Source organism: Pristis pectinata, chromosome 10 (genome assembly GCF_009764475.1).
Source record: "Pristis pectinata isolate sPriPec2 chromosome 10, sPriPec2.1.pri, whole genome shotgun sequence".
Taxonomy (NCBI): Eukaryota; Metazoa; Chordata; class Chondrichthyes; order Rhinopristiformes; family Pristidae; genus Pristis; species Pristis pectinata.
Window position 1 is genome coordinate 31348696 of NC_067414.1, and position 16018 is coordinate 31364713.

Sequence of the window (16018 nt, forward strand, 5' to 3'; positions counted from 1 at the left end):
GCAAAGAGAAATATTTAACATCTCAGATTAGAGACCCTTCATCAGAACTGGGAAAGAAAGATAAAAAACATAATTTTTAAGTTACAGAAAAGGTGGTGGGAGGAATGGATAGGACAAAGCGAATATTTGTGATAGGGTGAGACCAGGTCAAATGAGTTAATGGGGCAGATTATGCTTCTTTGTCTGTGTTAAGTGAAGTTAATATTAAAGCAGCAGAACGTGCCTAAGCAGGACAGAATGTACTAAAGAAAAGAGAAAAATGAGCCAAAATCACAGATGAAAGACTTAACAGTTTATATTGAAGTACTTTACTTTCTCCATAAGAAGTCTCATCCACATGCATCAGGTCTTTCATGGTCAGTCTCTCATGCAAGATTTAGGAGATTATGGTTAGAAATTACACTTCAGCACTTTTTTTGTGTGGCACATGAAGGAATTTCATCTGTCCAATTGAATCAGGATCAGGTTTATTATCACTGACATATGTCGTGAAATGTTTTGTTTTGCCGCAGCAGTACAGTGCAAGACATAAAACTTACTATAAGTTACAAAATAAATAATGCAAAAGAGGAATAATGAAGTAGTGTTCATAGGTTCATAGACCATTCAGAAATCTGATGGTGAAGGGGAAGAAGCTGTTTCTGAAACATTGAGTGTGGGTCTTTTGGCTCCTGTACCACCTCCCCGATGGTAGTAACGTGAAGAGGCATGCCCCAGGTGATGAGGGTCCTTAATGATGGATGCTGCCTTCTTGAGGCACCTTAAACACAATAAGGTCTACCCAATGCACCTCTTGAAATTTGATCTTCCAAGCACAACGACATCAAATGACATACAATGCAGCTCTCAGTATTACCTGCACCAAATTCTTTTGTACATTTGAGGCTCAGAAACAGGTTTATATTGGTGTTAGTTGCTTTGGCGTCCAAGACTTCTGTTAATTCTTTCATATTTGCTTCCAGAGTCCCCACTCCCACTTTGCTTCCCTTGGTGTTTGTGTCCCTGATCTCATGTTCCAGTGACAGAGTTAATTTATGCATGTGTATATATGGCAGGCCTGTTCCATTATGGATGATGCTATGGGCTTAACGCAAAATAAATATGACTGTCAGGAAATCTTTTAAGGCAGCGAAGAATTTCTAGGCCTATATTATTGAGATTTAATAAACTGTATCATATTTGTTGTTTCTCTCTCTTCCCAACCTTCCTACTCTTTTTCATTGAACGCTGGAATATAAGTGGATATTACTATAAGTATTGCTATTTCATAGGTGCATAACATCATCATATCAAGTTTCTGACTTTTTTTTAATGGAAGTCTCACCACTTTTACTCAAGATGTTAACCGCTCAATCAAAAGGCAGGGAGTAGAAGTTATAGCAATATACCAAGCACTTGTACAATAACGTAAATCAAACTAATTTCCAGTTTACATATTTTGTTCTTCATTTACAGCTTTCACATTTTATACCCATGTGGTTAATTATCCAGTATTAATGTACTACCGCACAAGTACATTATTTGGAAAAGTAGCTGTAAGATTTCTACTTAAGAATATTTTTCTTAACACAGACAAAGAAGCCTAATCTGCCCCATTAACTCATTTGACCTGGTCTCACCCTATCACAAATATTCGCTTTGTCCTATCTATTCCTCCCACCGCCTTTTCTGTGACTTAAAAATTATGTTTCCCACTAGGTTTCCATAAATTCCAATCCCTAGGTTGAAAAGGTTAAAAGAAATCTTTCTTCTGAGGACCTTTTTTTTTATAACACAAACAGAGTGAAAGCACAGTGTTTGCATTTGAATCTTACATGGTTTATCTTTGAATTTTGGTAATTATAAGGGAGGTCCAATAACTGTCATTTCCTCAGCTAGGCACGGGATTAGGTTGTTGAGTACCCAAGCAAGGTTGTTGTGATAATGCTGACATCTACCCCAAAATAGCTGTCTAAAGAAGAATGAATGGGACACATCATAGTCTAGGCAGTTGGTGATACATATATTTGATGGGGCTGATACTGGTTTAGTTTATTTCAGCATAATAGGTTTGCTCCAAACAAGGCCTTGGCATTAGTATTTCCAAGGGGCACATCTAGACTTAGCAATATTATAGTTCTTACTTGTCCAATAACCTGGTCTTAGGTTCATCAGACAGCCAGACATATTTAATGATCTCTTTTTATCTTGACAAGGCAAGATAAGATTTGATAATTATAAGTCTCAGAAATGTCTACTGAAACCCATCTTGCATTGACTTTATGAAGGATACAATGGCAGCAAAAACAAATACAATTTCAAAGGTTACAGGAAAGACATCATTTTAAAGGTTACAATGTAAGTAAAGATTAAAAGATTGCTCTGCAAGATGTAATTTGGGGAAATAAATGTTAGACTGAGAGACCAAAATTGTTAAGTTTTAGTTCTGTTTTTCCTTAAGTGTCCAGACAGAATTCAAAAATAGTGCAAGAAATACTTTTGATTATTGATTTTGGCTTTGTGGCAACAAAGTTGGCTGTTCTATATACTGTGCTACTCTTTAATACTTAAGTTAGCACTGACTGATTTGAAACTGTATATGGAAACATTCAGAGAATGAAGATAATTATGATAATTGTATAGCTTTGCTTTGTAGGTCAAGATGTTTTCTCTAAAATTTCTTGTAGTGTAGATCCAGTAATTCACCAATTATTTTCAGGTGGAGTCTCCTGATAAGAAAATGAGGAAGTTTTTTACATTGGCACCATGGGAAAGAGAACACTTGAATACTCAGCTTTTCTCCCAAAGTCCTTTAGAAGAAGTACCTGTAAGTATGCTAAATTTTTCTGATCCTTTTTGATCCATTTCAACTAATAAAGAAGCAATAGTATTGCCATTGACAGCTGTTTTAAAAGTAGGGGATAGATGGATAATTTTGGTATGTGATAATTCTCAAATTACTGAAAAAGTTCCAAATCTCAATAATGTAACATATATGCATACACATAATTTATAATATTTGTTCTTCAAGAAGAAGATCAGGAATAATACAGAATGCATTTTTAATATATAGAACTAACATCAGCAACTTATTGACTAACCACAGAGAAGTAACATTAGCCAACTAAATCTTCACTTAAATTTCTTACTTAACAATTCAAATTTTGAGTATTTTAGCCTGAAGATATAAAGGAGGGTATTTTATGCATCATTAACTCTAAGGTGAACAAAATTAATAGAACTTGTTTCCTTGTGAGGATACAGTGCTCTCCACTACTGGGTGGATGCTGGTTGGAACAGCCTCTTGATTACCAGATAATACGTGAGTAAATAGAATGGCAATTAAAAACAGAAAACACAGCAGATCAGGCAGCATCTGTGGAAAAAGAAACAGTAATAATGTTAAAGTTGGAGACCCTTCTTCAGAACTGGCAAAGAGATCTGACAAAGGCTTTCCAAACTGAGGTATTAACTCTTTCTTTCACAGATGCTGCCTGACTTGTTTAGTGTTCCCAGCACTTTCTGTTTCTATTTCAGATTTCCAGCATCTGCAGTTTATTTTACATTGAAGTGGAATGGCAAGCTCAGTTGGTGCATATAGTCCATGGCTATATGGTAATGAGGCTTGTTACCCAAAAATAGGCTAGTGACTTGTCAACACCATCAACCAGCTAGTGGTTGTATTCAACCTTACCTTTCCAGAGAGATTATTATTAGGTTACTCAGCATGCAGAAGATAGTTGGTTAAAAATTACCTGAAGGAATTGCTTTCTAACCCCCTTTTCACCTACCAGCAATCTTCCATTGGAATCAGAAATAGTATAGGGACAAAGGATACTTTGCCAGAAACCTACAAGTTTGTCCATTAAAATGTCAATGAGGCTCAGTTGGACCCAACTGGGCATGACTTATATTTTAATTAATGGCCCAGTGTGGCTTTCCAGGAGGAGCATGAGTGTTCCCCTAATACCCCCAAGAAAATCGTAGGCCTTTCCTTTCTGGGTGATCTCAAAATCCCTATCTGTCATGAATCTGATCGCCTTCTAAATGTTTGCACCAACTGCTGCTTCCCAATGGTTTTCAGCAGGCTACTGAATGGGGGCATTGCAGATGGGGCCCAAGAATTTAACTCTCCCAGGCATTTAGTTTTATTGCCAAAAGGGTATGCTATCAATGTTTAGCTCTACCTGCCATTCCCAAGCTAAATTTGGGGTTAAAGGATACACATAATCTAGCTGTCTATATGACATTGGGAATATATTTTTTACATTAATAAGATCAGAACCATGCACACCAGAAGAAATGATTTTGGCACTAACAGTAGACAAACCAGTGACAGTGATATTTGACTACTTTTTCAGTTTTACTAAAAGAATTAAATACTGCTATGCACCTTATGTTCAACCTGTCAACCAGTAAAAACAACAAAAAAAATAGAAGATGCTAGAAATACTCAGCAGGTCAGTCAGTAAATATAACACAATTATAAAGATGAAGTATTGAGATAGAAGGCAAAAGAAGAGTGGGTAAATATTGCAAACAATTATTTGCATATTTAAAGGTAAAAATCAAAGCATAACATAAGATCAAATTGAATAACCCCTGACAGTAGGGAGAATGGTGACTCAGTGAAGTTAGCCATTTTCCATTTCTTCTACTTAAGATCGTGTGCCAATTTTGTGGTGCCTGCTAATTTAAATAATTGCTGCATGCAGCCAGAACTAACTGCAAAGTTAAGAAACTACATGCCTGAGCGGGAAGTCAATATCAGAAGTGATAGAACCTAGCTGCTTAAATCTGGCAAACATCTCTCAAAGGGATGGTACATCATAGCTGCAGCTGTTTATGGAATTTATCAAATTCAATGTGACCTGAAAACTAATGGCACAACATGGAAGAGAGTGAATTTATGGCTTTTACAATGCTGCACAGGAGGCATTGGTAGAGAAAGTGGGGAGGAGGAGAGCTGTGTTATATTCAGGGAGACAATGATGTATATTAGATGGGGTCAAAAACATTGGAATGGATATCCATGACAACCAAGGCCTGGAATCAAGCTGTGAGGAACTGTAGTCATGGTAGGTGAATGTGAAACACTATTGGTTTATTATTGTCACTTGTACCAAGGTACAGTGAAAAACTTGTCTTACATACCATTTGTACAGATCAATTCATTACACAGTGCATTGAGGTAGTACAGGGTAAAAACAATAACAGAATACAGAGTAAAGTGTCACAGTTATAGGAAAGTGATATGCAGATAGACGATAAGGTGCAAGGTCATAACAAGGTAGATTGTGAGGTCAAGAGTCCATCTCATCATATAAGGGAACTGTTCAATAGCCTTATCACAGTGGGATGGAAGTTGTCCTTGAGCCTGGTGGTATGTGCCCTCAGGCTCCTGTATCTTCTGCCTGATGGGAGGGGGGAGAAGAGAGGATGACCCGGGTGGGTGTGGTCTTTGATTATGCTGGCTACTTCACCAAGGCAGCGAGAGGTTAAGACAGTGTCCATGGAGGGGAAACTGGTTTCCGTGATGTGCTGGGCTGTGTCCACAACTCTCTGCAGTTTCTTGTGGTCCTGTGCAGAGCAGTTGCCATATCAAGCCATGATGCATCCAGATAGGATGCTTTCTATGGTGCATCTGTAAAAGTTGGTGAGTGTCGAAGGGGACATGCCAAATTTCTTTAGCCTCCTGAGGAAGTAGAGGCACTGGTGAGCTTTCTTGACCGTGGCATATCCAATCAAATGTACCACCAGCTTAGACATTGCTGAATGTACCTCACTCTCATCACTCTCTCATTGATAGTCTCTCTATTATGACACATATTTAAAATAGACATTTCACCACACCCTGATAGAATTAGCACTGCTGCAAACTTTACACCCACATTGCATACCTTGCATGCACTGTCACCCACTCCACCATCACAGGCAGTGACAATGTGCAACACTCACTCTCAAACTTCTCTGTCTGCCACTAGATTGGGTCACTACTAAAAAATTGGTGTGGCTTGAAGTGGAAAGTCATGGCCTCTGGCAGGATTACAACAGTGGATACTGAAGATATTAACATACCTTATCCCCCATTACCCCATAATCTTTTGCTAATTTACAAAGTACAGATTATGTAAATATGTATCTTTTATTTATCAGTATCCACACCTCTGCCCCTTCAACAGAATTATACATTCATACCTTCATTTGCAAATGGAACCCAGTCAGGAAGTGGTGGGAATAACTGGTATAAGTGCAAAAACAGTGAAAATGAAGAAACTGCATTATTTGATTTTGCACTTGCAGTGTCCAACTCAGATATTGACACAGTACTTTAGAGGATAACTTGGTGGTGGGACCTGCATATGATAAGACACTGGGTACAGGGGGCCAAGCATACGCAGACTCTGATAACTGATGTTTCAGCCTCCATGTACACAAATAGATTGCTCCAGAAATTCAGATTACCTATTACCATGGCTGCAGAAACCAGTTTTGTAGGCTGTCTAGCAACGTATTAATGTGCTGGAGGGTCAACCGTCAGCTCTGTGTTGCACCCATGTGTTCTCTCAGAGTGGCAATGATTGTCCTCCCATCACTGCCACGTGGCCTCTGCCCTTGCTGGTGCTTATCCATTCTAAACTACCACCACCTATGCCAAGATGTGTAGCTTGAGTCTAAAAGGGCCAGTCACGGAGCTTTGTCAAAGGCCATCTTCTGGGTGAATCAATAATTTATTTGTGCTTCTTCATTTCAGTACACTGTATTTGCTGCTCATAATGTGCTCCTCTTAACATTAGAGAGCCCACCAAAGATTGATTGACTGTTTTGACGTATAGCCTTGTTCAGTCCACAAGCTTGACTCTGAGCATCTGGTCCTTCGTTATTTTAATTCTCCATCTCATTCCTATGCTTTCCTCCAGCCTTCATGAAGAATTAAGCTCAAAGAACAGATTACTGACTAACCTTCTACATTTGACATCAAGTTCAACAATCTCAGATTTCTATCATCCTCAATATTTTCCTATGATAATTTCAAATTATAATTCTGCTTTTCTCATTTACACCTCTGGACCATTTCCCATTACCACCCTTGCAACTATCATCACATTTTTGTTGTTTAATTTCACCAGCCTTGCACCCCATAACCTTTGGTCTCCCCCATATTGTGCCCACACCCCTTCCCCCACCACCACTTTTGCTAAACTTGAAAACCTGTTTATTTCCAACCAATATTCAACTTAAATGTTTTGATTGCTTGGTTAAATAAGAAAAAGGACCATAAAGTTTTTTTCAGTGTTATGCAATTGAAAATTGACTTTGTGCGGAGTAAAATACAATAACGCCCATTTCCAGGTCATTTTGCATCATTCTGTATACATGGAGGAATTCCTGCATGTCTGACTAAATTTCCCAGTCAGTCGCAAATAAAATGAAAATTCCCATGCTGTCTTGTTTTTGGAGTATCACAGGGAAACCCCCATGTTTTAATACTGCACCACTGGATTGTGACCTTTGTAAGATCATAGTTTTGCTTCTAATTGATCCTCTGGATATACCCCACCAATCACACCTCAACCTCCCACCCACCTCCAATTTCCCTCCTGACCTCCTAAGATCTAGACCCTGATCTCCTGAAGTTCAAACCTTATGCCTTGTATTCCATAGTTCTGGCTCCCCTATGGCATTGAACTTAATTTCTCCAAGATCATGAACCTCCCCACCACCAACTTCCTCTGCCTTGACCATCTGATTGTCCCAGGCTCTTTATCCGGCAATTTCACTAAGAAAGGCCTTAGACTCGAACCATATACCTCTGCCCCCACTGAGCCACTGCACCCAGCCTTGGTCTAACAAAATATTCTCAAATATAAAAAGTGAGAAGCCCTTTCAATAGAGCTGAAGGTATGGGGTCTCAGGTGTTATTTTGTTAAAGTGCCAATTTGTACCAGAGCACCCACAAATGCAATTATTATTGTCATTCCACTGTTATATCCATCTAGCACATCCATTTGGGAACAATAGAATTTCTGGACCATTGTTTTCCCCTTTTTCCTTTTCCTTTAACCGTCAAAAATAATTTTATCACTTTATATAACATTTGCTTTGTACATTTGTAGCATGTTAATTAAACATGTGCTCTTTATGATTAATTTTGGTATAAGTCAAGACTGACACTCAATTATCTCACTCCTCAGCATCCACTCTCTTAGGCAGCAAAGTACTGATGAGTGACTCCACTTCCCTTCATGGAATGAGTGAACATTAACTTAAGTTGTTCCCTTCCTGGCACAGTCAAGGATCTAATCAAATCCACAACTTCAAAGGCAATAGAATAGGATGATTTTCTCAAAGCTGGATTTTGTCGATATGCTACTAAAATCCTCATCTATGTTGTTGTTACCTGTAAGCTTGACCTGTAGGCACAGCCGGTTGGTCTCCCTCATTCTACTCTCTTGAGCTCATCCAAATCTCTGTTGCTTATGCAACTCACACTGGATCCCTTTTATCAAGACTCTGTGCATGTGGAACCACATTGTCTCTTAGTTGAGTAATATCCAGTATAAATATGTTGTCTTTGTTTACGAATCTTTGTTGCCGCTCCCTAGCTTTGCAATTGCCTCCAAGCCTGTAAACTCCATGATACCTTTAGTCATGTTTTGAACACTTGATCATTCCTATATTTAATGGCCTTCATCTGGTATTTCCTAAGCTTTGGAATTCCCTTCCTTATTAGATCTGCCTGCGAATCTTCTTTTTATCTTTAAGATATTCCTTAAAACCTTTCATATCTGCCATATATCCTATATCATTATATGGCTGGATATTAAATTTTGTTTGACAGCACTCATGAGAAGTTGGGATATTTTGCTACATTCAGAGCACAATATAAATATATATTGTTAAAAGGAGTGGCCTGTGATAGTATTTTGTTAGACATGGCAAGTACAGGGGAGAATATGTTGATAGCACATTGATGATGATTTTGTTTTATTATTGGTATGGCTTCTAAGTTTCTAATTGAATATCATGTATTTTGACGTAAAGAGGAAGAGAAAATCCTGAGTTTTCTTGGGTTGATATATAGACCTTCTATTGTAACACATAGCTAGGAAAGACCTGGAAGCAGGTTATCTTGCAGATGGTGTAGCAGTTAGTAATACATGCCTAAGAAAGATAATGAAAATGGGGAAAGTGAAACAAGTACTTTTGTAAAATGCTCTTCAGTATAAATGGAAACTGATTTTGACTCATGTTTCTCATTCCAGATGCAAAATCTCCTGACTAGTTCTGTATTAATGATGCCTGTATCAGAGAAGACAGATGATATTCTTAACAAAGCATTTACTGTACAAATGAGCAGGCAAATGAACAGTCCTTTACAGGTATGTATAAAATGTTAAGCAACATATTTTCATCTATTTAACTTAGCTTTCCAAACCTACAGAATGTTACTCATTTTGTTTTAGTCTGTGGGAATTTTGAGAAGTTCACCTACAGCAGCAATACTAAATGGTGGTAGCGGGTAAAATCTATTCACACACCTTCAGAATTTCCTTCTAAGGGTAAAGAACAAATGACAGATGATCCGATATATATTTTGCTTTGCAACCATGAATTTCGTATCACTTTTTGTGTAGTTTGATTGTATTATTTCATGAAGGAGGCACAGGGAACTAAACATTGATCATTAATTCATGAATATCTAATAGCTAAAATCAGCATAATTTTTAATGTGATAAACATAAAATGTAATTTTTATATTAGGTATTCAAGCATACATTTACAAAGTTTAAATTCAAGATAAAATGTAATGAATCAAAAGAGGTCATTGTCCAAATTGTAGAGCCTAAAATGTGGGGTTCTTTTGCCTTTGCCTTTCTGGGTGCTTTCACTCTTTGCTCACAGTTTTATGTCGAACAACTTATGATTGTTCTAACTAAAACATTTGATTTCAATTTCTGCAATGCGAAGGCATGAGATTTTGCAAATAACTGATGCTAAAGTCAGAAGATGACAATTACTCTTTGAGTTTGTTTTATTGGGACATTATTTTGCTTTATTTATTTAATTTTTGGAAAAGTTTAAAGCATTCAGGTGAATAAACTGAAGATTCCAATATTCATTTAGCTTTTGTTGCTGCTTTTGTAATTATTAATTAAACTGTTGAAGAACACCACGTCTTCTCTGCAGGCATTAATTTAAATATGCTATTAATGCATAAAATATTGCCATCATGTGCTATTCTGAGAATACCAAAATATGAGAGCCTAATGCTATGAATAGTTATCTCCCCTAATATTAAATGTGATTTAATACCAAATTTTTTTGACATTCCACCTGTAAAATATCTTCTAATATTTTGCCATGTTAAAGGCACTACACAAATAAGAGTTGACTATCCATTGTATCTAAACCTGTTCTGTGTAGACATGCAACAGATAATTTTATGTCTGTGTGCTACAGGCAGGGAGTTTGGCATACCTCATTTTAATTTTAATTTTTTAATTTGTAATTTTAATGAATGAAGTATTATAAGGAGTGTACTGATCATTTTGCAATACACACTCCTCACAAGTGATGCATTGGCAGCCCATACTTAGAAAATTGACTTTTTTTAACTCCTTATTTTCCAAATAATACAGGACATATTAAATTGACTACTAAAACTGATAAAAGATAAATCAGTAAATTTGTTTATTATTGTCACATGTCCTGAGGTACAGTGAAAAACTTGTGTTACATACTTTTCATATAGATCAATCTATTACATGGTGCATTGAGGTAGTAGAAGGTAAAACAATAACAGAGTGCAGAACAAAGTGTGTTTATATGGTGTGCTGGCCTTCATTAGCCGGGGGATTGAATTCAAGAGCCAAGAGGTAATGCTGCAGCTCTAAGACTCTGGTTAGACCACACTTGGAGTATTGTGTTGAGTTCTGGTCGTGGAAGCTTTGGAGAGAGTGTAGAGGAGATTTACAAGGATGCTACCTGGGTTGGAGAGCATGTCTTATGAGGAGAGGTTGAGTGAGTTAAGGCTTTTCTCTTTGGAGCAACGGAGCATGAGAAGAGACTTGATGGAGGTATATAAGATAATGAGAGGCTCAGACAGAGTGGACAGCCAGCATCTTTTCCCCAAGGTGGCAATGGCCAATACTAGAGGTCACCCATTTAAGGTGCTTGGAGGAAAGTTTAGGTGAGATGTCAGAGGTAGGTTTTTTGCACAGAGAATGGTGGGTGCCTGGAATGCACTGCCAGGGGTGGCGGTAGGGGACAATACGATAGGGTCATTTAAGAGACTATTAGACAGGCATATGGACGAAAGAAAAATAGAGGGTTATGGGAGCTGAAGTAGAGAGAGGGATAGATTGAATGGGGATAAGGTTTATATAGGTCAGCACAACATCGTGGGCTGTAGGGCCCGTACTGTGCTGTACTGTTCTCTGTTCTATCTAAAAAGTATTACAGTTACAGAGGAAATACAGTGCAGGAAGACAATAAGGTGCAAGGTCATATCAGGGTAGATTATGAGGTCAAGAATCCATATTATCGTACTAGGGAACCATTAAATAGTGTTATAACAGTGGGATAGAAGCTGTTCTTGTGCCTGTAGGTACGAGCTTTCAGGCTTTTGTATCTTCTGACCAATGTGAGGAGGGAGAAGAGAGAATGTCCGGGGTGGGTGGGGTCTTTGATTATGCTGGCTGCTTCACCGAGACAGTGAGAAGTGTAGGCAGAGTCCATGAAGGGGAGGCTGGTTTCTGTGATGTGCTGAGCTGTGTCCACAATTCTCTGCAGTTTCTTGCAGAGAGTTGCCATGCGAAACTGTGATGCATCTGGATAGGATGCTTTCTACGGTGCATCGATAAAAATTATTGAAGGTCAAAGGGGACATATCAAATTTCTTTAGCCTCCTGAGGAAGTTGAGGCACTGGTGAGCTTCCTTGGCCATGGCGTCAATGTGGTTGGACCAGGACAGGCTGTTGGTGATGTTCACTTCTAGGAACTGGAAATTCTGAACCCTCTCGATCTTAGCACCATTGATGTAAACAGGAGCGATGTAAACAGGAGCAATGTGTACTGCCCCACTTCCTGAAGTCGATGACCAGTTCATTTGTTTTGCTGACATTGAGGGGAAGGTTATTGTCATAGCATCATGTCACTAGGCTCTCTATCTCCCTTCTGTACTCCAACTCATCGTTATATTAGATACAGCCCATTACAATGGTATCATCTGCAAACTCATAGATGGAGTTAGAGCAGAATTTGGCCATGCAGTCATCAGTGTACAGGGAGTAGAGTAGGGCGCTGAGGACGCAGCCTTGTGGAGCACCAATGCTGAGGATAATTGTGGTGGAGGTGTTGCTGCCTATCCTCACTGATTGCAGTCTGTTGGTCAGGAAGTCAAGGATCCAGTTGCAAAGGTGGTGTTGAGTCCCAGGTCTAGGAGTTTGGAGAGGAGTTTGCTTGGAATTCTGGAATTGAAGGCGGAGCTGTAGTCAATAAACAATAGTCTGATGTAGCATGTAGAAAACATAAACTATAAATTAAGTCATGTAGAAGTGAAAATGTGTCCCACCTCCATATTTTTTGTGGAATTTATTTTTTACTGACTGGAATCTTCACTTCCATTTTCTTGATACATGCTATTCATTGCTTGAAGCTTGGTATAAAACCAGCCTTTGATTTGCCAGCATGAACAGAAAAGCATTGTCCGAATAATCAGTCAAGTGGATGCAACAAAAGAGAAGCTTAGTAACAGCACTAAATTTGTAAATAGATTTATATCATCTTTATGGGGAAATGAAAGCCAAGTTATAATTTCACCAGCTCAAGTAAATTAGGTCCAGTTGCACTCTAAATTTGAATCAATTCCAGGGTGGAAAAGAACAATGATGGTGTAATTATTGTGTACATTCTGTACTTGAATGTGAAATACTGGCAGCTGGACTCCTGTAATATATTTTCAGGTATCCCAGCTGGATTTGAGAAGTCCATGGACCTGGAACCCTGGTTAGCTGAAACTCTGTTCCAGCACTCCATAGAGCCAGTAAGAAATTCATAATAGGAACAATTAGATTTTTAATTGTTCTTTTCTACTTAATTTTTATATTTTTCCTTTTTTGTTAACTGTAAAGTATTTTTGTGGGGGGGAAGAAAGTAAATACTTTGAGAAAACTAAATTAGAAAGAATTAGAGTTAATGCAAAATCAAGGTAATTATAATGGGTCAAGTCTAACTTCCTGTATCTGCTAGTTACCCATAGTAGAATCTTGAACAGAAAATTTTAAACAGACGATATAAATGTTTGATTTTCCAAATGAAGTCTATCTTCTTTGTCTTTTTTTTTTGCAGTTTGTGAATACTTGGGAGGCTGTGGCATGTGGAAAAACTGAAGATCAACTTATTGTAACTGAGCAAGCACGGAAATATATGAACACCTTCTCTGCCAGAACATTAGTTATGTAATCTTCTCCAACTAAGCATTAAGAAGTTTTGAAACACTTGCTGTTGAGTCATGATCAACATTTCTTCTCATTAATTTCCATTGATGTAGTCTTAAAAAAATGTTGTCCTACAAAATACAGAATGTCACAAATTGCATTCTTCACTAAGTAGGTTTCGCTTGCATTTGTCAGATATTTCACCAGTCAAAAAGACAAATATCAGATTTACTTACATTACAAGATGCTTGAAGTTACAAAAACGACTCTATATTTAACAAAAAAATGTTGAATTACTATTTTCAAATATGGAGAGCAAATTGGAACATATCAGTATTTCTTTTGTATTGGTGGCAGATAAAGCAATTGATCTTCACAAGTATTTGATTGATTGCTGTAATTTAAACCTGTAAGTTAATAAATTAAATTAAATGCACTGATGACAAAATAGAGATATAGCATTACTACAAACCAAATTAGATTAAAAAATGTCAAGCTTTCGAATATATAAAATTGGGTTTGAAGTATTGTTTTTGTTTGCTCTTTTTTGGTCTGAATTCGAGCCATATATTATATATACATACACACACACATATATATTATATATGTGCACGTGTGTGTGTATTTGTGTGTAGCTTGCATAATACTGATACTGTATGTAAAAAAAAAGGTTTTATGTATGAAAAATGTATATTTTATTCAATAAGTTAATTTTGTAAATGCCAAATGGATAATGTTGTGCTGCTAATAACTTTAGCATGTAGACGTGCTGCATGAAATGGGCAGTGGAGTTATCAGAGAAAATGGTGTTAACTGATCAAAAATGCACTGGTAGCTAGTATTTTTTAAAAACCTAGCATTTTCAAATACAAACTTTTTGGGAAGTGAAATATTTTGTCTTATAATGACAAAATGCATATGATGCACCTTTTGTATTGTGGGAGAACACTGATATATTCACTAATTTTTTTACTTTTGTCCCATTCATTTCATATTTAACTCAAGGCACTAGCCCAGATGTACTTTCAATTCATTGAACAACACATGCAAGAAGTCTTGGCTTTATTTTACTGCCATATCAAATGCCTCTGGCATACATGTACTAAACACTTTGTTTTAAAACACAATAGGTGATTGTCAAAATGTGCTGCCTTGCTATCAGCTAGGTGCAAATCAACTGCACTTACTTCTTGACTATGTTGTATATCAACTGCCATGTACATAAAATAAACTGTTTTTCTACTGAAAATATTTGTTTTTATTTTGGAGGAATATGTACTGGAACCCAGCATTTAACAAAAAAATGATTTGGATGAAAAAAAGCATTGCAATCCAAGTATGCAGATGATACTGAATTAGGTACCACAATCAGTTATGTACATACGTAGGTACAAAAAGTTTGATAAAGCCATGCACTAACTGCATGATCAAAACTACAGTGCCAAAGAGTTCCAAATGTGGTTTCACCAATGAACATAAACTGAAGTAAGCCCGGTGGCCCCTTCCATCTGATTTTGACCTTGGTTCCATTTCCCTGCCTGTCCCCTATAATCCTTGACTCCCCTACTGACTTAAAATCTGCCTTGGCTTGAAATATCTTCAATGGTTTAATTTCCACACCTGTCTGCGGTAGAGAACATCAAAGTTGAGTTTATCGTCATGTGCACAAGTACGTGTATGCACAGGTGCAATGAAAAACTTACTTGCAGCACCATCACAGGCACATAGCATTAGAGATGCAACATTCACAAGAAAACCATAGTTATACAAGAAAACACAATTAGAACAAAAAAAAGTATTGTAGTGCAAAGTGGTCATGGTGTTGCTATGTTGTGCAGGTTGGTTCAAGAACCAAATGGTTGAAGGGAAGTAGCTATTCTTCTACCTGGTGGTGTGGGACTTAAGGTTACTGTACCTCCTGCCTGATGGTAGCTGCGAGAAGATGGCATAGCCCTTACAAAGCTTGGATGATTACAAAAGGAAGGTTATGTCTAACTTAATTGTTTTGAGGAATTAACGACAGGTCAATCAAGGCAATGCATTTAATGTAGTGTCCATGGATTTTGGCAAGGCTTTTGACAAGGTACCACATGGCAGGCTGGTCAAAAATCTGAAGCCACATGGGATCCAAAAGGGATTGGCAAATTGGATCCAAAATATTCTGAGTGGCAAGAAGCACACATGAATGATTATCAAGTACTTTTGTGATTGGAAGGCTACGGTGGGGTTTCACAGAGCCTGATATGTGATCATTTGCGTTTTATAATAATCAGTGATTAAGACCAAAATGTGGTGGACATGATAAAGAAGTTGCAGTTAATACGGAAATATTCCATGAGGCTGACAGGAAAGGAAAGCTTTCAACTTCAAAGGGATATAACTGGCATGGGCAGTTAGGAATCAGTATTCAAATTAAAGTGTGAGGTAATGCATTTGGGAAGGTGCAACATGGCAATGGAACATAAAATAGTTAATAGAGCATTGAGAAATGTGGAGGGACAGGAGGAGTTTGGCATATATGTCCTGAAATCCTTAAAGGTAGCAAGCTGTTGGTTGGAAAGGGATGTGGTATTTTTTTACATCCAGAGGGCGATTGG

General features: G+C 37.6%; 1 protein-coding gene across 7 annotated transcripts in view; it reads left to right on the forward strand.

Annotated features, from left to right (window-relative positions):
• Nucleotides 1-14657, forward strand: part of myb (v-myb avian myeloblastosis viral oncogene homolog) — a 32961-nt gene extending 18304 nt beyond the window's left edge. For 6 of the 7 annotated variants that reach the window (XM_052025228.1, XM_052025226.1, XM_052025225.1 and 3 more), the window contains 3 exons: nt 2699-2806; nt 9246-9362; nt 13333-14657. In XM_052025228.1, the coding sequence (XP_051881188.1) occupies nt 2699-2806; nt 9246-9362; nt 13333-13446 (339 nt within the window). In that variant the 3' untranslated portion in view covers nt 13447-14657. Of the gene's footprint in view, nt 1-2698; nt 2807-9245; nt 9363-12947; nt 13028-13332 lie in introns of all 7 variants that reach the window. The other variant, XM_052025229.1, reaches the window with a different exon arrangement.
• Nucleotides 14658-16018: the final 1361 nt, after the last annotated feature.